This window comes from Osmerus mordax, chromosome 28 (genome assembly GCF_038355195.1).
Source record: "Osmerus mordax isolate fOsmMor3 chromosome 28, fOsmMor3.pri, whole genome shotgun sequence".
In the NCBI taxonomy this organism is placed as follows: domain Eukaryota; kingdom Metazoa; phylum Chordata; class Actinopteri; order Osmeriformes; family Osmeridae; genus Osmerus; species Osmerus mordax.
Genome location: NC_090077.1, coordinates 2,819,586 through 2,840,755, shown reverse-complemented (window position 1 = coordinate 2,840,755; position 21,170 = coordinate 2,819,586). Strand labels below are relative to the sequence as shown.

Here is a 21,170-nt window from a genome sequence, read left to right as displayed (position 1 = left end):
TTATGGGAAATGTAGTTCTAGTAACATCAGGTCATCTATTTTAGACCAACGTAGACTACGTTGTATAAAGATTCATTAATAAAAACTGAAGGTGAATCGTATATATATATTTTCCAATTACACGATGACGATATACTTAATTAAATGTTAACTTTTATTGTTTTAACAGGCCAAAATCCATTTCACAAAATGAACAGAAAACTATTTACACTGTATAAACATATATTGTTACCATGCCCAATTTGTATGGCAAACAATTTCTCAGGGTCCCTGGGCAACTTTTTCAATGAGTTCCATAGGTCTTGAGACAGAACTGACTGTCTTTCTCCTAACATTCAATGACGATCTGCATGGAATGGAGGTTCAGGTATGTCTTCCTCCTCTTCACTGTCCAATTCATATTCATTCTCTTGTCCTTTCACAATTGAGCAGCTCAGAACTGCTTTCTCGACCTCCATTCTTTCTGCTGCTCATAGAAACAGAAGAATTAACAACCACACCGATAACACAGACATTTACATTTTACAATACCGGTATAGGCTACTGTTCCAATCTTTAATGAGGTTCTTACACCGACCTTCGCTCTGACAATTGGGGAGCATCCGATGGAGCTGCTGTGTATTATATCGGACCAGAAACTTCTGACACGTTCTGATAGTTCCTGTGAAAGGGCAATGTAAATTCAAAGCAGTATATCATTTGTGCCTTTCATATAAAAATAGCCGATCCACTGTATATGCTGGTCCCTGTCAACCATACACTGTGAACAATTAAAGTATCTCTTTTACCTCCTACATGTAAACAGTTCAGGAAACATGGCACTTTATGACCTCTGTTCTCCAGAGTGGCGATGAAAGGCAGAGCAGACCAGATGGTCCTGTAGTGACTCTTCCGACATCGCAGGAACACAATTCCAGTGTGGGCGTTAACATATTTTACTGAAAAGAGATATAAAGTAGTTTATTTAATAAACAATAGAAATATGAAACTTATACTCATTTTGTTTTGACAATGACATCCAAATACGGTATGAGAGTGACATTCAGCATCAACATGCCATAACTCGCACTGCAGTCTGATAGGCCTAACAGTGCCCAAAACACGGGGTTTCTTCATAAGCGAAAGCAGTAGTGGTAGGCTATACGCTCGCATACAATCCCATGAAAATGGAAACAGTAGGCTATCTCAGTCTTCATCATCACTAATGTAAATTTTCATTCCATTATCTAATACACAGTCACCTATTGCCCAAGTAGGCCTGATCTACAAGTGGTTGCACGAAAATTCTGATGAGCATTGGAAAAATAGGCTTCACTAACAACTCCGTAGTTATGTTTATACCTGTGAATCCAATGTTGCACAGTGCTGCCCCGTAGTCACCGTGCATTCGACTCACCGCTCCTTTGACCATTGCATTGATTGACCGATCATCAAGCAACGATAGACTGTTTCGATCTGTCACGTTTACTTCACACAGCAAATATCTGTCAATGCATGATGGTACATTAGGATACAGTCTAAATGGGGGTATTAGTCATTGCCCATTTGAACCAAGACGTTTAGGTATAACTTTACTAACCTGGATTTGAATCTCACCATTTCTCTTCACGTGTGTTGATCAACGAAAAATACTTCCGCGTTGTGGGTGTGACTCAATCTTGATTGGCAATGCATTTAACCAATCGTAAATTGTTTTGTCTTGAGTGGCCAGGATAGACTTCACCATCCCTCTCAATCTAGATTTCTAGAGAAAAACTAAAGAGTGTTTTGTGTTAAACCTATCTTTTGTTTATTCAGGTGTTATTTTTGTCCCTACTTTTATGACAAATACATTTCTTCTTTAGGTCTGCCAGGCAAGTCAGTGTGAGAGAAATAAGACATCTGTTGCTTGCATTAGTTTGACTCAAAAGAAAAGATTAAACTGTAGGAAAGCCTGCTTTGCACGTTGATTAAGGCAAAGTTATTTGCCAGCAATGTAAGGCACCCAATACCTCCATGGACTATCCCAGTCGACATGTCCGACTGACAAACCATACACACTTACAAACATGTGAGACGCTTTTATGTGACATAAAATATAAAAACTTTAATAACATTGAGTTGTATTTACAGACATGGTATAATAAACATATGTGATTATATACAGTATTTACAGTACATGTTCACATATCAGCATTACACCTGACAAAACATGAACATTTATAAATTAATATAATCAAATATTTGGTAAAGTGCAAATAACCCTACATGCATAAAAGCCTATGTAAATCAATTTGTTTTCCATATAGTCCTACATAGTCTCCCCACACAATAGACTTAAGGTCCCGTTCCTTTACATAACAATTCAAACAGAAATGTTGCCTCTTCAGTGGGATAAATGCAGTGCCATTGAGAGCTTCTGCTTGGAGATAATGAAGTGATCATGTGTCTGGGTTTGGGGGAGCGAGGTGCATTTGGATGTGACGAACATAGGTGTCCACTTTTTGTCAGTCTTCATCTATAGGAGAGAGCGATGAATGGGGTATGTACGAGGTGAAGTCCGTTATGTTCACAGGATACCTCTACTCCCCCCTTGTTGCAGTTCAGGCCCAAGCCAAGCTCCAAAGCAGTCTGCAAGGGCCCAGGCCCTTCCCCCAATGGACCTCTATTGGTGTCCTGCAGAGATGGCCTTTCTCGTGGACCCCCCCTGGAAAACCCCCCGACCTTCCGCATGTCCACAAGGCTAGGCCCCCCTCTGGCCCCACCAGCTGCCTCTTGTAGACCTTGGAAAAGGAACAGTAAATCCACTCTCAGCTCCAGTATGTCATCCCTTGTCCTTACATTGTACCTATGGGAAAAATAGAGTAATTACTTTCACTATAAATAAATAAGGAAGACAACGCATTTTCACATCATTGAAAGTTGGTTTTGGGCATTAGTTATGAGTTTTTTCATCTTGAAGTTTGACCTCTTACCTTGTAGAAAGTTTGCGTTTTACCATAAACGGAAGCACAGGCTCAACGTTCAGCTGTCGTGGGTTTGATAGTTGGAGATGAATCTCTGCTCTCATGACTGTCACTGACAAAACGTCCCGACTAAGGAGGAACTCCACACCTGTATCTAGGGGAAAACATGAGAAACGCATTAGAAAAGAGATTCTAACCCGTGGACCCTTTCCCCCACTATATGCTATTATTGACTGAATACTGATACTAGCTTTAACCTTATCAATAAGCGCTTACCTCCACTTAAGCGACCCTGAATTCCCTTCACACTTTTGCAATGGAAACCAATCTGACAGCAACTGTAAACCCTTCGAACATAACGGAAAAGCGGTTGCTCTGGGAAGACGGTGCGCCGTGACCCTCCCAGTGGCAATGAGAGGACCCGAAGATGTAGTGATTTTGCCAAATCTCCTTGAGGCCCGTAGGTTTCCGTCCATGGTTCAGTCAGTAATGCACATTGTTCCCGTTGTGCCTCCAAAGTCTCTCGTCTCAACCGTCTAAAAGAGTCGGATCGTAAAATGTCTTGCCCATCCGAAATGGCAGATGATCTCAACAGTAACTCCGATGGGCCTACTGCGCGACACTGGACTCCAACAACGGTGTATATTAGAAAAAGTAATCTTAATGCATTCCAAAAGCGTAGTATTGAGGCCATGGTGATCTGTCCACGTTGAGAGCTTCGCACGGAATGAATGTGGTGCCAACACTGCAACCAGTAACTGTTATTCTCAAATGGGCAGCTTATCCCCGTAGCTATATACCTCTACCGACAATGGGTACATTCTGCCTCTTAGAATTTCAATCCTGTCCCTACTTACAATCCCTCCCCCCTTTTTGTTCGTGCCCTTAACCACCCATTTGCACCCCACCGGGTTTTCATAGTGAGACTGCATAATGAGGCGCCCTAGAATGCTGACCTAAGCCATTCAAATTCAGCTACGTATCTAATGACCCTAATTACACTATATTTGGATAATCGCGAACGGATTCATTTGCAAGACACGATGCCTAGAAACAAGATTGTTAAAATAACTTATTGTACATGGACAAGTTTTACGCATGGGCAGCCATACCCACTCTGTCACATCCTGCATTGGGACTTGAACCAAACGAGATCAATAGCCTACAGCTCACGAGGAAATCAAACGATGTCCCTGTTTACGCTTTCAAATTTCCAGTGTTGTGAGCGCTTTTGTTTCTCTTGGAAATGATAACAACTTAGGCCATCTGTGGGTTACTAAGAAACATGTCCGAGGTGGGTTTTACAAGATACCTTTATTAATTAATTCACACTTGTTGGAATACATTTGCAGAGCACATAACTTGTGATTAGTCTAATGTGACTACATTTTTGATTTAGTGCATAATTCATACATACAGAAACATTTTCAGAAATGTATAACATGTCTGATTTTATAGTTTCCATAAGATATATACCACATATTAAACCTGTGCGTCTTTATTACAAATATTTAAAATGAAGCCTGACATGAAGGAATGCAAACGATATTAATAAACCTACACAAAATGTAATACACAAACAACCAAGTGTTTGTGAACCCAAGGTCTACTTTTAGTTGATTAAAAAATAATTGTTAGACCATCTACACTTCACTGTCATCTTTCACTACATAGTTTAAACAATTGATCTAGAAAGCTTTCTGTACTTGTAAACAGTATCCTGTCCCAACTATTAAGTCACAACAAGGCACTTGTTATGTAGTCTACATACTCACAACAAACTGATCCACTCATACTATTACAGTGGGGTCTAGATTTTGTCTAGTTTTTGCATTAGTGTTTACATACAAATGTTTTTCTGTGCAATTATGGCATTCAGTTTTTTTAGTTTGTTTACATGTTTGCATATTTCGAGCAGAGTATGGCCCCATTTCTCCGGACATTTCTCAGTCAGAGCAGGTTAACCCCATGTTTCAGTAATCTGTGTCGGGCCTTGGTGGGCAGCGAGAAAGCACTGTCCTGTTGGTTGGGGATTCCAGAGTTTCTCACTGTCCCACCTTGTTGTAAGAAGTAGGTTTCCTGGGCTGCACTGCGAGTCCCATACACAGCTACACCTGCACTTCTGCGACGGAAATTTACCACAGACAGAACTCGGTGTAAACACTCAAGGATTTTGACAGACAGCCACAGCATACAATAGCAGTGGCCCCTGCCCGTCGCTGTACACACCCCTCCCCCCACCATCAGATTGAGGAGTCAAGAAACACAAGAGTGCCCCTCCTGTAACTGTCATACTGACCTGACAATAGCCTCCTGCAGAGTTTCAGTGTGAGAGAAATGCGAGTGGAGCAGTGATGTGGCTCTCACAAAGGAACGCTCTTGTGCTGCTCCCGGACGACCAGACAGGTTGGCTGCAGAGACAGATGCCGAAGATACCACTCAAACACCAGACTGACAAAATGGACAACTATGTTTGCATACAGAGTGATGGGGCAGATAATCCGAATTAAACTAATTTGTAAGTCTTTAAAACCCAAGCAGAGGACCCAAACTACCTCCAAATGTACTGCATTAGTAAGGTATCCATTAGTAAGGTATACAAACTGATAAGGTAACATTGCAAACAGTGTAGACAGAAACATAAAGGTGTTAGAGGCTCACTTGTAAGTGTGTTCTGTATGCAGTCAAAGTGTGCAAAGCTGTAGGATCCCTGAGGGCCTGGGCCACCGGGAGCAGTGGTCCCAAGATGAGCCTCAAGGCCATTCAGAGATGCCAGGCTGCTGTGATACTGAGAAAATACACAAAATATTTAAACCATATTAAGATGATATATGTATCATGAGCACTAGATGTTTCTAGATATCTAGGAAAAAAACATTTGTGTTCCTAGATAGCAACAAAGCGAACATTTCCACAGCAAAACATAGTATAGACGTTCCCCACAAATTCCTTACCACTTCCTCCATGGCTTCAGAGTCATGGTTGAAGTGAGGCTCCACCAAAAGGGACAACACCAGGCCTCGTACTCTGTGCTGGTACAAAGCCATGGGGAGCAGGGAGGACTCAGAAGACTTCTCAGCGGGAGATGAACTGGGAGCGTCGCCGGTTGTGTCACACCCCTGGACACGTTTACTGTCATTTCTCTCCCGGCTGTCTTTGTTATCCCTAAATACCTCGGAGTCTTCGTCTCCGCCCCCAGGATTGTCAGGCCCACCGTTAGTCTTGCCAAACTGTTTTGGGGAGATTTGCCTTCCAGCTCCATTCCGTCCAGCAATGGCTGGACTGTTGTGAACATTGTGACGAGCCACATCATCTCGCACCGAGCTCCCCTCTGCTAGTTTGTCATCTGCAAGGTCCATGATTGCTGAATTACCATTCCTGTCCTTGCTGCTGTTAAAACTATAATAAAATGAACCGTCCAAAGCACCCTCGTCCATATCGTGCAACTTTCCATTTTTAAAGGCGTGGTCTGGAGACTGTTGAGGCGTTTTGAAATCTAGAGGGCTGAGAGGGCCAGCAGAGCTCGGTGAAGGACTTGGACTGAATAATAATGTATTACTTCTGGAGGACGGTGGGGTCGACGGCCCAGTCTGAAACGATATTTGGGGAAAAGTGTCTGAAATAGCATCGGGATCAGTTGATATCGTATCAGACAGAGTTCTCGACAGACGGGCCTTCCTGGGACGATTCATTTCCTTTGGGGTTGATTGAGAACTGTGTGACAAAACATGAGAAACTATTTCATCACATGAATATTGACGTTAGATAAATCCTGACTTACTTTACTTCTATCCTGTCCTTTAAATAAGAAAATATATCCTTCTCAGAGAAGGCTGGTGTACCTGGATGTTTTGTCGACAGGAGAAGAGCGCAGACAGTGGAGTTCAGCGGTTGTAAGGAACACTGTGGTAGAAGTTACAGGAGTACTTTCTGGGGAACTAGAGGAGCTCAGTCCATTGGGTGTTTGATCCTAGATTAAAATAGCATCCACTTTAGCTATACATTTCAGAAAGTTTGCAAACATGACTAACCCAAACACATCAGGGATCGAGGAAGTGATCAGTTTCAAGGTTTGAATCAAGGTGCAAAATAAATCACATCTCAGCTACCAAGCATGTTGCAACAAAACTATCTAATAGTAACTCTTTCAGACATCTAACAGGTGCAGTTGGTGGTTTGCTAATCACATTTATTTTAAATATATATTTCAGTCATGGATACTGTACCTGGTTGTATGTTTCAGTCTCATGTACCATAACTTTCACTGTGAGGTCAGGGGGCATCTGTGTGCTGACCACTCTGTGGAACAAATATGAGATTTGTGAAATCTTAAGATAAAAAGTGTTGGTACTGCTTATGGCATCCATGCTGGAATCCATCTTACCTGCCACGGTAGAGTATACAGCCTGCTAACACTAGGGGGCAGCGTTGACAGGCCTGAAGAATGAGGGCAGCTTTCAGTAGGAGAAGTGGGTCAATCTAAAACGGACAGGCAAGTTACACTGGTCACATAATAAGTTAATAAACGTAAGGTTATGAGGTGTTACATACCCATGGAAAACATTAGTTGCATATCAGTACAAAGTACTAAACACTTTTCCTCACATGTGTAGAATCAATGGTCCTCAGGCAGCTGAAGATGTGGTCGAGTTCTGTGGAGCCCCCTTGCAGATGGGAGAGGTATTTGGACCATCGCTCCTTGAGACCGTCTCGACTGTTGGTCTAAATGCAAATCAGGGTACTTTATAAACATGTTCTTTTCCCCTCTCCCTACACCATTTCACTGCCCCAGGGCAGAATGCTAGGAGAGGTTGTACCTGATAGCTGTGGCGGATTGGTCCGTTGTAGAAGCAAAACAGATTGATCAGATGATCTAGAAATTCACAGATGCTGACATCAGGAATGTCCACAGAGCAGCCTAGAGCCTAAAGAGATGGGAAAGGAAGAGTTGGCAAAAGGAATTCTAGGAATTTGTTTACCTGTAATCTTTTGGTATTATGGTTCTTCTTCTATGATGCTTGTTGTGGAATTCTCACCCACAAAAAGTCATCTTTCATGCGGATGGCAAACTTGCTCCGCCGGAGCCTAAGCAGGCGAACAGGAGAGGACGATAGCTCAGAGACACAGCGGCTCACGCCTGCAAGCTGCCCACACAGCATTTCCTGCTTATCCAAAGGCGTCTGGGTATAGCAAAGATGACAATAACATGAAACAAAAAACATAAAAAATGCTAAACTGACTGCATCACAGCCTACTCTTCTTCTTTGAAGACCCTACCTCTTCGGGGTAGAAGTAGCAAATTCCATCCCTTGTAGGATCACCTTCACCTTTGACCTTAGATCCATCATACAGGAAGAAGTAATTGCATCTGAAAACAGCAATGCAATAAAGGTGGATGAATCATGTTTGTTTATATGAATGATAAACATAAAATAATAAAAATGCACTCTCATTAGTTTAGATCACAAGGACTAATAGACTTGTTGACTAATAGACCAGGCTGTCTAGCTACCCACCGTTTTGAGTCAGGCACCATGGTTTCAGCCATAGCTGTTTCCTAAAGTTTGTCCCTTGTGCTGATTGAAGACGCTCCGCTTCCAAATAGCCACCACCAGCACCTTTTAAAGGACTGACAGACGCCAGTCAGATACTTGTGGAAACTGGTAGTGACGCTGAGCTGGAGTAGAAATGTATCCTTGCAAAGCTGTCCTTAATACTATGGGTTACAAGACGAACAATACCATTTTATGCTTAATGCACAGTCTGGTTTCTTTTGCAAAGTTAGCTTTCATTATAGAGATCTGAAGTCTAACTTTGCAACTGAACAACATCTGCAAATAGCTAATCTAGAGGCAATTAGGGCTAGCTAAAGTTCTAGACAGCTAGCTTAATAATCTTGCGCAGTTCTTGATAGCAAGCCGGGGAATACTTGAGTATCCGTTAACATCAAGACATCGAACCGATAGAATTTACGACCCCCATCGATTCCATAAACGACTATTCAATTTCACAGAGCCGAATGCCGTCAGAATGTGATAAGACTTCTATGTTGCTTGCTATGTAGATCGCCTGGTAGTCTCCAGTTGAAGGAATGCGAGTCACAAGAAATTGGTCATGTGAAAGTAAGGGGAGCGAATAGGGTCAAACACTACGTCGTTCTAAAACGCATTGAGTAAATAAGGCATTTTATGTTTGCCTATGTATATTGTCAATATTACTAAACCAAAATGAATAAAAATACCTACTGAGCGTTTATAGACACGCATGCAGGCTTGTGTTAATGTAACAGAAACTCGATCACAAGAGAAAAATATCTGGAAATGTAGATGAACACAATAATTTCAAGAAGCATTTTAGTTTTCATACTTTATTTCAAATAAGTTTAAGCATGTGTTGTGTTGAATGGTCCATAACAATACTCCTAACATTTAGGGTGCCCTGTGACTAGAGCACAGAGGTAAACATAATGAAAAAGAGAATAGTAAACAGAATAGGTTGAGTGTGGTCCAGTAACAGAGTTAAGCAATAGGAAGACTCTGTTTTCGTATGGTTATAAACTGAGGTCTGAAGGATGAATGTATTACTCGTCATGTTCCTCGTAGCCATCAGGGAGGGCATTCACATGAGGGTTGTGGAAGAGGGATTTGTTGCCATCTCCCCAGGGAAAACGCTGATGAAAAAGAAAATTGTCATTCAAGTATTTCATATAACATCTTGGTAAAATATGGTAAATCCAGTATGATAAAAATAAATCAAAACTAGTATCAAACCTTGCTGCGAATGCGAAGGTGACTGTAAGGAGTGAATTCAGGGTTCTCATGGTGATGGTGCTGCATCTTCAGGTACCAGTTCAACAGACACACTCCCACACCTGGGAGAGCCACAACGAAGGTGAGGATCTTCCATGTTTTTGCTGCAGGGGAAGCAAAGACAGCATTAGCACAATGGGCAAAAATAAACAAAAAAGTAACTCCATTCGTCTATTAATATAGAAGGATCCAGCCTGTTTCTAAGATACTAGACATGACAATAGACCAAACTACTTTAACAGGTAGAATCACGTACATATGGACAGTTTTTCCTTTATACAATTGCCATGGAATAAAGAGGACAACTCGGGACAGGATGACCAGCGGAGGCAATAGTTAATACAAGGAAGCTAAAAGGCCTATTTGAACATTACTAGTGCATAAGTAGCCCACTAAAACCTAAACCATGATCAAAATAAATATACATGCAAGACATGTTCATATCGTTGTTAAATACTGTTCGCATGATTTAATTATGACTTCCTGGCCAACTATTAGTAAGAAACTAACCAAACAAAATTGAGCAGTTGTTAGTTTGTTTTGAACTAACAAGGTTGTCCATTTGACTTAGCAATAGCCTGCTAAAATGTCATGCGTCCTCAAAACAATAATCTCAATGACAAGTGTCTGGACTCGATTAGTTCTAATCTTGATAACCGAGACAATGTTAAAACCAAATCCTACACTTTAGAGCAAATGTGAAGGCATTAAATATAATGAATTAACTAGATGGATGTTTGTAGCAAGTTATGTCGCTAGCTTTAGCTACATGGGCAACAGTAGCTAGCTATATTATTATGCCGCTAGCTAGCGACAACTGTACAGCAGCAGCAGTAGCCACAGCTAGGCTGTAAGCTACCTAGCGCTAACGTAACGGTCGGTAGTCCACCAACAAGGTCACTGCATAAAACACAACAATTCCGAAGGTAAACAGTGGGGTGTCCACTGAGTTAGTATGGATTGGATTTATGTATTACCTGCTTGCTCGCCATGAGCTGCATGAGCTGAGAGCTGTCGTGTTTGAGTCAAGGATGCCCGTGACAGAACTTGAGAGAGCCGTCCGAACGCCGCCATTTTCGCTGAATGTCTGACCAAATTCAAAGGAACACGGAAGTTCTTTTCTTTCAGTCCAAATCAAACAGCTCTTTAACGCCACCTGTAGGTGACCTTAAATTGCAAATGATACATCAGTAATAGTAAAACGTGGCACACAATGTTGTAATCATAATTACAACTCATAAGACAAAAAATTAAATATGATTAATAAAATAAGGGGTATCTTCTAATCATTCTAGGCATAGAATGATTAGAAGATTAGCATCACAGTGAAAACCACCAATAAGTGTTGTTATCCTAAATAGCATTTAGGAAGTATAAAAACAACTGCTATTTAAGAGAATGTTAGAATACAATGGTTGTATGGGTAACATGGGTAACCACTAGTGTCTAAGCATCTTGTTCAAATAGTTCAACAGAAGCTGTTGTAGGATGAAGTGGTTTAATCTTGAAAATTATATTGGAGTGTCTTCCATGTTATACCATGTTACATGTGTGTAATGATGCATAGTATGTTACATTATGGGAATATTGCTATAAATACAATGTACTATGTCAGACATTTTACTGATGCGTAGAAATGCTTAAATTCAATGCTTTCCCAATGAAATACATGACAGATGCTGACCAGAAAACACAATTCTGAAGTATATTATCTCCAGTACACAATGTACCCAGTTTATATGCATCCATGTTATTATATGAACATTGGATAATGTGTTGATTTTCAAACTACTGGGGCAATGACTTTTTGTGTAACGTGTAAGCCTCATTTGGTGGGAGGAATAAATAAAACTTTGAACCCTCAGAGACCAAAGCTGTCACAGAAAATCAAATGACCTAGGAGACCAGTTGAGAAGGAGGTAAGAGATGTAAGGATAGGATGTCGGTTTTGTTTGATTATTCCTTTTCTTATAATGTATTTAATTGTATTAATATGTTATACTATTATAATATTATGTTATGATGTATTTGGACTTGCAGTATTAACTTCTTCACATTAATCACTGGCAATTAAATCTGATCTAATCTGATCCTAAATGTGATACAATGTATAGACCACAAACAATGTATAATCACAAGTCATTTAAAATAATTAACTCCACTGCCATTCAAACCATACAGTATAGCCTAAATTTCTCATTTATACTTGTGTCTGTCTATAATATTGATTGAGAGGTTAATATTTAACAGCTGTGACCTTGAAACAGTTGTGCTCTTACCTTTCAATTTACAATATGATAGGCTACTACTAAAAAAGAAATACTATTGATGATCAGGTTTGGCCCTCAGTTGCTATTGAAAGAATGCAAGTAACCAACTACATGTAAACATTAATTTATCTACCTTCTAGACATGGATACCTCCATTCGCTATGACCAATACCCTTCCTCTGACATTGCCCATGGACTGAAATTCATCCCACAAAGAGGTAAATCTATCCAAGATCATTATGGGATCTAATCAATGTTTTGTTTCAACTAAATATTGCAATTATATGTACTCCATCATATTTTCAGGTCTGTACGGCAAAGTGGTTTATATCCTTTATGGTGTTTTGGTACTCCTCCTGTTAATTCTACTACTGATTACCGGACTCAAATGTAAGGGCAAAAACATACATATCGTAGAACATTACACATTTTTCTAAATATCTTTCATGGCAATTGGTCTTTCTGTTAATGTGTTCTGAAAACTATGTCCACACTATCTTAAGTCTCGCAGTTAAACAAGGATTTGGCTGATGTCAAGCTTTCCCTTCTGACCCTTGACAAGTCTGTGAAGGATAGAAAAGCTGCATCAATCAATTCAGGTAATGATATTATATTTTGTGAAACCATGCTGTAACCCACTGTGAGCAAAACAGTGCCAAACATTTCGTGTTTTCCATGAAAACTCACACTTTTATTTATCAAATAACTTTCAAAATGAATAGAAAATATAGTCAAGACATTTACAAGGTTAATTATTATTATTAGAAATAATTATTTTTATTTGAAATATAAAGTTTGTTCTTCAAACTTTGCTTTCGTCAAGTAATGCTCCATTTGCAGCAATTACAACATTGCAGACCTTTGGCATTCTAATTCTAATCCTTCTAATCATCCATTAGTCTTCTAAGGCAATTAGCAAACACAATGTACCATTCGAACACATACAGTAATAGTTGCTGGAAATGGGCCTCTATACACCTATGTAGATATTTCATTAAAAACCAGACGTTTCCACCTAGAATAGTCATTTACCACATTAACAATGTATAGTGTATTTTTGATTAATTTAACATTATCTTCATTGAAAAAAACAGTGCTTTCCTTTGAAAAATAATGACATTTTTAAGTGACCCCAAACTTTTGAAAGGTAGTGTAAGCATTCATACATATTAAAAAGAAACAAAAACAAAGGCTTGTAAAGATTAGTCTGGTGTCACACAACAAATAATAACCAAAGAATGGCATAATAATCATCTAGTCTTCCCTTTTAACAGGATCCATTGAAAAATTGGTCCACGATTATGATGAATCTATGATACCAGAGAGAGGTAATGGACTGGTATAAACTGTCGAACAATATTATCCCACATGTTGAATTGTACTCAGTCCAACCCATCGATCACCAGGTCCCTGTGATGAAGGCTGGATGCACCACCATACGAGCTGCTACTTTTTTTCCAAATCAGAGGTAAACTGGCATGAAGCAGAAGATTTATGTCACAACCATGAGGCACACTTGGCTGTCCTCAACACAGTGAACAAACTGGTAAGAATGAGCAAGAGTGGTTGTGTCGCTTGGAGGTTAAGATTTGTGTTTGACTTTTTTTTATTTTCTTGTGATACTGTTCAGGAGTACATCTCAAAAATGTTGAATGATGGACAGCTATACTGGATTGGACTTGTTGAGAGAGATACAGAGGGTAAATGGTCCTGGGTAGATGGAACTGACTTCAAAACATCTGAAAAGTAAGGAAAGGTTGATTTATAGGTGACCAATTTGAACTAACATGAGATTTTTTAATAGAACAGCCTCGATGTATTGCATGATATTGACTTGACAGTATATTTAATAACTGCTTTTGTTTGCCGTCCTGTTATCAGGTTCTGGGATAAAGGACAGCCAGACAACTGGGACTACCGTGTGGATGGGGAGGACTGTGCGCAGATTCATGGGATTAAACGTGGACAAACGTACCGGCATTGGAATGATGCAGACTGTTCTTTAAACTATCGCTACATTTGTGAAGCACAGGACAAATCCAAACCTTCATAGATCCATTCACTCTTGTCTATTGACTTGAGACCGCTCCTCACACATGACACACTCAGGGCACAGAAAAGGTCAACTTGGAATCCTGATGGTCTCAATAGGCAAAGGCCAACCATGCAAATAAGGTTATTTAGAACTTTGAAAATAGGATGAATGAACTAGCTAAGGGTTATCTTCTAATAATTCTAGGCATCAATGCTGCTTAGTGGTTTTATCGCTGGTTTATGTTTCATAAACTTCAGTGACTAGCAGCACAGTGAAAACAGGGTTGTTGTAGCATGTAGCTACAACAACCATGGTTGTATGTTACCCATACAACCATGGTTGTATGGGTAACATGGGTAACCACTAGTGTCTTGCATCTTGTTGAGATGGTTTAACTGAAGCTGTTTGTAGGATGAAGTAGTTTAATCTTGAAAATGATATGGGAGTGTCTTCCATGTTATATCATGTTACATGTGTGAAATGATGCATAGTATGTTACATTATGGGAATACTGCTATAAATACAACATACTATGTCAGACATTTTACTGATGTGTATAAATACTTAAATTCCATGCTTTCCCAATTAAATACATGACAGATGCTGACCAGAAAACAAAATTCTGAAGAAGATGATCTCTAGTACACAATGTACCCAGTTTATATGCATCCATGTTATTATATGAACATTGGATAATGTGTTGATTTTCAAACTACTGCGGCAATGACTTTTTGTGTTAACGTGTAAGCCTCATTTGGTGGGAGGAATAAATAAAACTTTGAACCCTCAGAGACCAAAGCTGTCACAGAAAATCAAATGACCTAGGAGACCAGTTGAGAAGGAGGTAAGAGATGTAAGGATAGGATGTCGGTTTTGTTTGATTATTTCCTTTTCTTATAATTTATGTAATTTTATTAATATGTTTTGTTATTATAATATTATGTTATGATGTATTTGGACTTGCAGTATTAATGTCTTCACACTAATCACTGGCAATTAAATATAATCTGATCCTAAATGTGATACAATGTATAGACATTTTTCACAAGTCATTTAAAATAATTAACTCCACTGCCATTCAAACCATACAGTATAGCTTACACACAGGACAAATCCAAACTTTAATAGATTCATTCACTCTTGTCTACTGACTTGAGACCGCTCCTCAAACATGACACACTCAGGGCACAGAAAAGGTCACCTTGAAATCCTGATGGTCTCAATAGGCAAAGGAAAATAGGATGAAATTTGAAAATAGGATGAAATATAATACAGATTTTTTCTTCTTCTGTGGACTAACAATAAGTATTTTGTTTGGTTTAAAACAATACAATAAAACAGTCTTGAGATGTTGCAAATGCTTTTTATTTGATTTCAAGACAAGCAAGATAGCACAAAAAAGTGGACCACTTCCTTAGTGCCTGAGTGTCAGGTTGTCTATAAAATGGAATGTTCTTGTTTGCGGTTTGGTTTACTTGCACCGGTCACTAGGAAGTTGGGAATGCTCAGGGTTCCACTGGTGCTGGGCAAAGCACATTGCTGCCTTCCTGTCACACTCACAGATGAACAACTCACAGGCATTATTTTTATTTTCTGACAGGGAGAAAGAATTGGAAGAAAGAGTAATCAAGGTGACAGTACACAATGGTTCAAGATTATTGCAATATTTATATAATTCTACAGCCAATGACATGTAGTTGCAAGTATGCAAACCCCCATAAGGCGATAATTGTGTTACATTGTCTACACACACAACATTCCAATTCAAGGATAGATATTTACAAAAGGATAATTTTCTGCTGAGGGTGTTGAACACTCACCAGGGCAGGTAATAGTCTTGCTAGGTTTATCACACGTGTAACTGTATATTTCAGTGTAAGGGTTGTCCAAGATTGGCCAGCATTCGTCATGTTGCATGGCATCACTGAAACACTGGTCATGAACCTCACAGCATCTTGAACACAAACAGGGCACATATAGAAAATGCATTTCAAACTTACATAGGATGACTTTTTAGATTAAAATATGGTTCAAAAACGTTTCTCCTTTGTTTTTAACCACTTCTATGACCACATACACCTGGTCTTACCCCAAGCCCAACCAGCAGGGTCTCCTGTCTCTCAACCACGTACCTGTCAAGATCATCCACAGGTGTTCCAGAGCCACCCTTTCCGCAGTAGCAGCCATAGTCAGCGTAGTCCCACAGGGGCCAACTATCAGGGTTGGCACATAGGATCATTTTCCTAAACTGCCATAAATTTCTGTCGTCTGGGGATGCCAACACTAGGAGAGAAACAAGTTAGAGGGCACGTCTCAGACGTGTTAAGACTGCAGTAGGAAAATCGTGTCGTGTTTCAGATGAGAAGGGCTTTGCTCCTGTTAATGTCACTGCAATTATTTACAATAAGTGATTAGTTAACAAATAATTATTTACCTATTTTATATAGTATTTTCATTGTTGTAATATTTACTGTGAAGCTTCATATTTTCCAACCATAAATGTTCATTGAATACTCACAGACAGGCAAACAGATGGATAAGACCAGCAGGGTATGAGACAGATTCATTTTGGCTCTCAGGGCTGAAGATCCAGTCGACAATTTATATATACATATTGCCTACACCTTTTGAGGCGGTTCTTGATGATTGACAGATTGTGTCTTGGTCTAAGTGGCCAATATATGCAAATATCAAGCATTACTTGGGTTCAAACCTACATTAACAAGTAGACATGCTTAGTCATCAAGACTGAATGGGGTGACACAGTTGGGAGACAGATTAAGTCAGATATTACGTAGAAATGTATGGGAATTTGTGTTATTTACACAGCTGTTTTCTCGTGGAGTTTTAGGTGGAAAAGGTTGTTTCAGTTTACCTTCCACTGTTTTATCAAATAACACTGTATGATACCAATCCACACTGTATCAACCCTGTTGAACTCCAAATATAACTTTCCATTTCTGACCCAAATGCAAGGCACAGCGATGAAATTGGATTGTTGAATATGATTGGAAACACTATGGCCCAGTTTCCCAGACATGGATTAAGTCTAGTCCTAGACTAAAAACCTTTTCAATGGAGATCTTCATTGAATTTGTCTCATCTTACTTTAGGACTAGGCTTAATCCATGTCTGGGAAACTGGGCCTACGATATCAAAAAATGTCACTATGAACAATCCAACTGGATTCATAATCCACACAGGATGTTACATGACTGAAGCTGTATTTTACTCGAATTAAGCAAAACCTCCAGTAAATTTAAACCCTTTACCCAATAAATCTGAAATGAGTGCTTTGTTATTTATGAGCTGTATAAAACATAAGTCATTGTTGCCCCTAGGGTTAAAAAAAGGTGCTGCATGCATACTATCATGGAAAACATTTAGATAACTTTAGGTTTCTGGTTAAACAACAACCATGTCTCTCTCCAGTTTACTTAACTTATCTCCACCACTCCCTATTTAAGCAAGATGTGACTTTTCTCTGTTTCCATTCTCTACCATGAACGCCTCTGCTTTCCTTCTGTTGCTGACTGGTAAGTTCAACTGTGTCTGAGTCATACAATGTAATGCAATAACAAGGTGTGAGACTGACACTCTCCTCTGTCAGCCTGCACGGCCCAAGGAGCCCTCGTGCCTCGGGCTCTGTGGCAGTTTGGTGGAATGATCCACTGTACCCAGCCAGGGGTGAACCCCTTGAAGTACGACAACTACGGCTGCTGGTGCGGGTTAGGTGGCTCTGGGACCCCCCGCGATGGTGTGGATAGGTATTGGCATTTCCACTTTTTAGATTAGATCAAACATTTTCATTATTTGTGTATCCCTTGATTGTATTCGTCGGAGAGTGTTCCTGAGAAACGTGAACTCTTTCTACCAGGTGCTGTAAATCCCATGATCTCTGCTACAGAGCCAGCAAGTCTCTTCCAGAATGCCGTCCTATTATTGATGCCCCTTACATCAAGATTTATGACTTCACCTGCAAAAACAAACAAGTCTCCTGCTCAGGTAACGTTTCTATTGAATTCAATTAAAAACATTTGTAGTGTGTCGACTACACCCTGAACTCTAACTGTATCCACAGCCTCCAATGACCCGTGCCAGGCCTTTGTGTGCGAGTGTGATCGTGTGGCTGCCCACTGCTTTGCCAATAACACATACAATCGCGAGAACAAGAACCTGGACCCTAAAGTCCACTGTCTCAACTGAGCCAATACACACAGAAATGTTTTGAACTGAGCAATGTCTTGTTCAAAACTAATGTAAAAAATAAAAATCTATAAAAATGTATTTTTATGGTGCAGGAGAAGAATGGAGGGGAGTGCAGTTTAGTATACTGAACCGCCGAATTTGACACTGATTACACAAAACACACATCTACTTCATACGCTGGACATCTGGGCTTGTCTCACGGTTACATAAGAGATTTTCCATTCAACCAGCATGATCAAAGTCATATCTTCAGGTCAAATGACACTCTTTCCATGACTTTCCTGAAACACAAACTACACATTAGGTACAAACTCTTTAAAAAATTAATTCTACTGACATACTTTACTTAAAGTGAAATGGTACGAAAGTATAAAAAGTCCAACCATATTCTGACGAATATACCAGACTTTCCACCTGTTCAGATTGTTCATACAAGGAAAAGTTTAATCATTGGTATAAAAAGCAAAATCATACAAGAGTAGCATAATTACACACATGTAAAACTGAACACATTACTAGGTATGAGGCTGTTGTAGTTATTGGTACTATATTGGCTTGTACAGTAGAGTGGTGACATATTTCTTTTTGTAGCGATGGGTTGCACTAAGGACCATTACCCCATCCTGAAAGAAAACAGAGAGGGGAATTAACATGGTGAAGTCCTGTTTCTATCATCAGCAGAACTGTATTCCAGACCAAGCGCAAGGCATTTACCTTAATGGAGAGGGCATACAGGTGGTTCAGCATCACATGGTTTGGTTCTGGCAGCAGGGCCGGGTCACACTGTTTGACATAGACACAAAGGTACTCTAACTGCAGCCATACAAGGTTAACAGAACCATGATCTGTGAGTGCCAAAGCCCAGCTCTGAGCACTAACACAGATGGCTGAGCGGTTAGGGAATCGGGCTACCAATCAGAAGGTTGCCGGTTTGATTTCTGGCCGTGCTAAATGACGATGTGTCCCTGGGCAAGGCACTTCACCCTACTTGCCTCGGGGGGAATGTCCCTGTACTTACTGTAAGTCGCTCTGGATAAGAGTGTCTGCTAAATGACTAAAATGTCAAATGTAAACTCACCGACACACCAGTGTCCTTGTTGAGGAGCACCTGCAGCAGGTGAGGGGGCAGGATGGGGGGGCTCTTGAGTTTGTCCTCAGTCTTGGTGACGTACGAATCTTGATGGTAGGGGCCTGGAGGGGAACTAGAAAGGTCTAAAAAAACAAAAACAAACACCAAACCGAAGTGACTCACATGCAGGGAGAAAGGATAGACGTTTTCTACACTTGAATAAAAAAAGAAAGGCATTTATTGTAAGCACATTCATCTTTTTGCTAATCACTTATCCCGTAACAATTATGGTTGACCACTATGTATCCATAGGCCTGTGTTTTGTACCTGACATGTCTGCACACGCTTTTGAATCTATCATGAGGGCATCGAAGACCTCAAAGTCAGTCCTCTTCACTTGGATGACATTATTAACAGTGCCAGTCTTGGTTGTGATCACAGCCTGGAGAGGAAGAGGTTGTTGGACTGAATGGTTGACAGGATATGACATGTCATTCATTGAACTGAATTATTTGGACGATTAAATATGGAAAGAAACGTACCCCTGTTGGATCTAAAGTCCACTGACCGTCGACACAAAACTTATACTGGTGCTCTCCCTCTGGAAGGTCCATAATGGCTACAAAGTTGTTCTGACTGAAAAGGTACATTTAAACAAACAGTATTTTAATAGACAGAGAAGGTAATCAAAACTTCACATGTTATTAATGCATCAAGAAAACACAAATATAAATGAAACACATGCTTTTGCAACCATACCTTTTGTTCAGCGGGATCTTGGTGGCCCAGTTGTTGAACGACCCCGACACAAAGATCTCCTTGCCAGCCCCAGTCCAGCGGAAAACTGTGGGCCTGGCCTGAGCAGTGTTCTTACTGTCACTCTCCAGGTCTCGTTGCCAAGCCAGAAACTCTTGGATCTCTTGTGGAGCCTTGCCAATTCGATTTACAGGGACATCAAACATGTTAGTGATGTCACTGGTCAAAACCAGACCTTCTGTTTATTCACAAGCAGCATTTATGTATTATTTCTTTCTTTCTCATGCACCACACCTGTAAACAGTGAAACTGGCGTCATCTGTTACCAACTGCACGTCTGTATGTTTCCTAGTTTAACTAATAACATACCTTTGCATCCTCTCTGTGAAAAATTTCACCATCCTCAATGCTGTCCATCAGAATCTTCGGGTGCGCTGCATCCTTGGCACCTTGTCCATCTCGCGGATATGGCCTGTCACCCTGACCCACACTTGCCCTTTCACTGCTGCTGTTTCCCATACTAGCACAGCTTGTCACACTGCTGAACACAAGTAAGTTGTCGACAACACAGTCTAGTATACCTAAACTGCTACGCTGGGTTATCCTAAACAAAATTGTTCGGAATTTATTGTAAAATGTATCGTATTGTCTCACATTAAACCGACCTTCCTCAACGTACACTCACTGAACGAACCCTAACAATGCACACTCAAAACAATAGTAACGCAATAGCATTCATAACGCGTTTCCGTGTTTCGAACAGCAGATTTAATACAATTCAGGCGATGAGACGCTGCATAAAATTCCGTAATTCCTGGGCATTGTACTACAAGAAACTCGCTTCCTTTTCTAATTTAGAATCTAACCGAAAAGTTGGATACACTTTCCAGTTTCACCTCTGGCCATTTCCCTAAATCCTTGCTTCCCTGCAAGAGCACACCTCTTCCGCCTCGACATTCGATGAGCAGATAGGTCGATTTCAATCTTGTATTGAGACCCAAGCTGTAGCCAAGGCGATTGGACGTTGTGTAAATTAATGGTCTATTGTTGTCGTCTTGTCTCAGTACAACAAATATC

At 40.2% G+C, this 21,170-nt stretch overlaps 8 protein-coding genes across 12 annotated transcripts; 2 read left to right on the top strand and 6 right to left on the bottom strand.

Annotated features, from left to right (window-relative positions):
- Positions 1-136: 136 nt before the first annotated feature.
- Positions 137-1,641, bottom strand: pop5 (POP5 homolog, ribonuclease P/MRP subunit). 2 transcript variants are annotated; one of them, XM_067231457.1, is made up of 5 exons: positions 1,580-1,641; positions 1,342-1,484; positions 789-938; positions 572-661; positions 137-466 (listed from the first exon to the last, which is right to left on the bottom strand). In XM_067231457.1, the coding sequence occupies exons 1-5, from the start codon at positions 1,597-1,599 to the stop codon at positions 336-338; spliced, it is 534 nt and encodes a 177-aa protein (XP_067087558.1). In that variant the 5' UTR covers positions 1,600-1,641; the 3' UTR covers positions 137-335. The 2 variants fall into 2 exon arrangements, with proteins under 2 accessions (XP_067087558.1, XP_067087559.1); XM_067231458.1 differs by having other exon boundaries at positions 578-661; positions 1,580-1,639.
- An 852-nt stretch (positions 1,642-2,493) lies between these two features.
- On the bottom strand, positions 2,494-4,055 carry si:ch211-170d8.2 (uncharacterized protein LOC571755 homolog). Its single transcript, XM_067230944.1, has 4 exons — positions 4,042-4,055; positions 3,228-3,481; positions 2,955-3,099; positions 2,494-2,827 (listed from the first exon to the last, which is right to left on the bottom strand). The coding sequence occupies exons 1-4, from the start codon at positions 4,053-4,055 to the stop codon at positions 2,494-2,496; spliced, it is 747 nt and encodes a 248-aa protein (XP_067087045.1).
- Positions 4,056-4,240: 185 nt separating this feature from the next.
- Positions 4,241-9,005, bottom strand: hps4 (HPS4 biogenesis of lysosomal organelles complex 3 subunit 2). Of its 3 annotated transcripts, none has more exons than XM_067231506.1 (12): positions 8,462-9,005; positions 8,223-8,313; positions 7,982-8,125; positions 7,763-7,870; positions 7,551-7,667; positions 7,330-7,424; positions 7,172-7,244; positions 6,788-6,915; positions 5,900-6,659; positions 5,607-5,733; positions 5,245-5,356; positions 4,241-5,067 (listed from the first exon to the last, which is right to left on the bottom strand). In XM_067231506.1, exons 1-12 carry the CDS (start codon positions 8,491-8,493, stop codon positions 4,896-4,898), a joined length of 1,959 nt encoding a protein of 652 aa, XP_067087607.1. In that variant the 5' UTR covers positions 8,494-9,005; the 3' UTR covers positions 4,241-4,895. The 3 variants fall into 3 exon arrangements, 2 of the variants coding, with proteins under 2 accessions (XP_067087607.1, XP_067087608.1); XM_067231507.1 differs by having other exon boundaries at positions 7,330-7,382; XR_010875243.1 differs by lacking the exon at positions 5,607-5,733 and having other exon boundaries at positions 4,931-5,067.
- A 291-nt stretch (positions 9,006-9,296) lies between these two features.
- On the bottom strand, positions 9,297-10,838 carry cox6a1 (cytochrome c oxidase subunit 6A1). Its single transcript, XM_067231508.1, has 3 exons — positions 10,732-10,838; positions 9,716-9,858; positions 9,297-9,615 (listed from the first exon to the last, which is right to left on the bottom strand). The coding sequence occupies exons 1-3, from the start codon at positions 10,826-10,828 to the stop codon at positions 9,526-9,528; spliced, it is 330 nt and encodes a 109-aa protein (XP_067087609.1). The 5' UTR covers positions 10,829-10,838; the 3' UTR covers positions 9,297-9,525.
- A 1,328-nt stretch (positions 10,839-12,166) lies between these two features.
- LOC136938222 (hepatic lectin-like) lies at positions 12,167-14,917 on the top strand. The gene is made up of 7 exons (XM_067231509.1): positions 12,167-12,242; positions 12,331-12,414; positions 12,528-12,623; positions 13,299-13,352; positions 13,431-13,570; positions 13,655-13,770; positions 13,906-14,917. Exons 1-7 carry the CDS (start codon positions 12,167-12,169, stop codon positions 14,075-14,077), a joined length of 738 nt encoding a protein of 245 aa, XP_067087610.1. The 3' UTR covers positions 14,078-14,917.
- A 489-nt stretch (positions 14,918-15,406) lies between these two features.
- Positions 15,407-16,793, bottom strand: pla2g1b (phospholipase A2, group IB (pancreas)). The gene is made up of 4 exons (XM_067231356.1): positions 16,578-16,793; positions 16,192-16,342; positions 15,880-16,013; positions 15,407-15,652 (listed from the first exon to the last, which is right to left on the bottom strand). The coding sequence occupies exons 1-4, from the start codon at positions 16,624-16,626 to the stop codon at positions 15,531-15,533; spliced, it is 456 nt and encodes a 151-aa protein (XP_067087457.1). The 5' UTR covers positions 16,627-16,793; the 3' UTR covers positions 15,407-15,530.
- An 872-nt stretch (positions 16,794-17,665) lies between these two features.
- LOC136937827 (phospholipase A2, minor isoenzyme-like) lies at positions 17,666-18,270 on the top strand (the record flags this gene model as incomplete). The annotated part of the gene is made up of 3 exons (XM_067230943.1): positions 17,666-17,826; positions 17,937-18,064; positions 18,141-18,270. Coding segments are annotated over 3 exons (414 nt in total), but the record flags the coding sequence as incomplete, so codon positions are not given.
- Positions 18,271-18,689: 419 nt separating this feature from the next.
- On the bottom strand, positions 18,690-21,026 carry prkab1b (protein kinase, AMP-activated, beta 1 non-catalytic subunit, b). Of its 2 annotated transcripts, none has more exons than XM_067231198.1 (8): positions 20,960-21,026; positions 20,463-20,634; positions 20,097-20,266; positions 19,880-19,973; positions 19,665-19,779; positions 19,347-19,480; positions 18,983-19,051; positions 18,690-18,891 (listed from the first exon to the last, which is right to left on the bottom strand). In XM_067231198.1, the coding sequence occupies exons 2-8, from the start codon at positions 20,610-20,612 to the stop codon at positions 18,814-18,816; spliced, it is 810 nt and encodes a 269-aa protein (XP_067087299.1). In that variant the 5' UTR covers positions 20,613-20,634; positions 20,960-21,026; the 3' UTR covers positions 18,690-18,813. The 2 variants fall into 2 exon arrangements, with proteins under 2 accessions (XP_067087299.1, XP_067087300.1); XM_067231199.1 differs by having other exon boundaries at positions 20,463-20,631; positions 20,960-21,019.
- Positions 21,027-21,170: the final 144 nt, after the last annotated feature.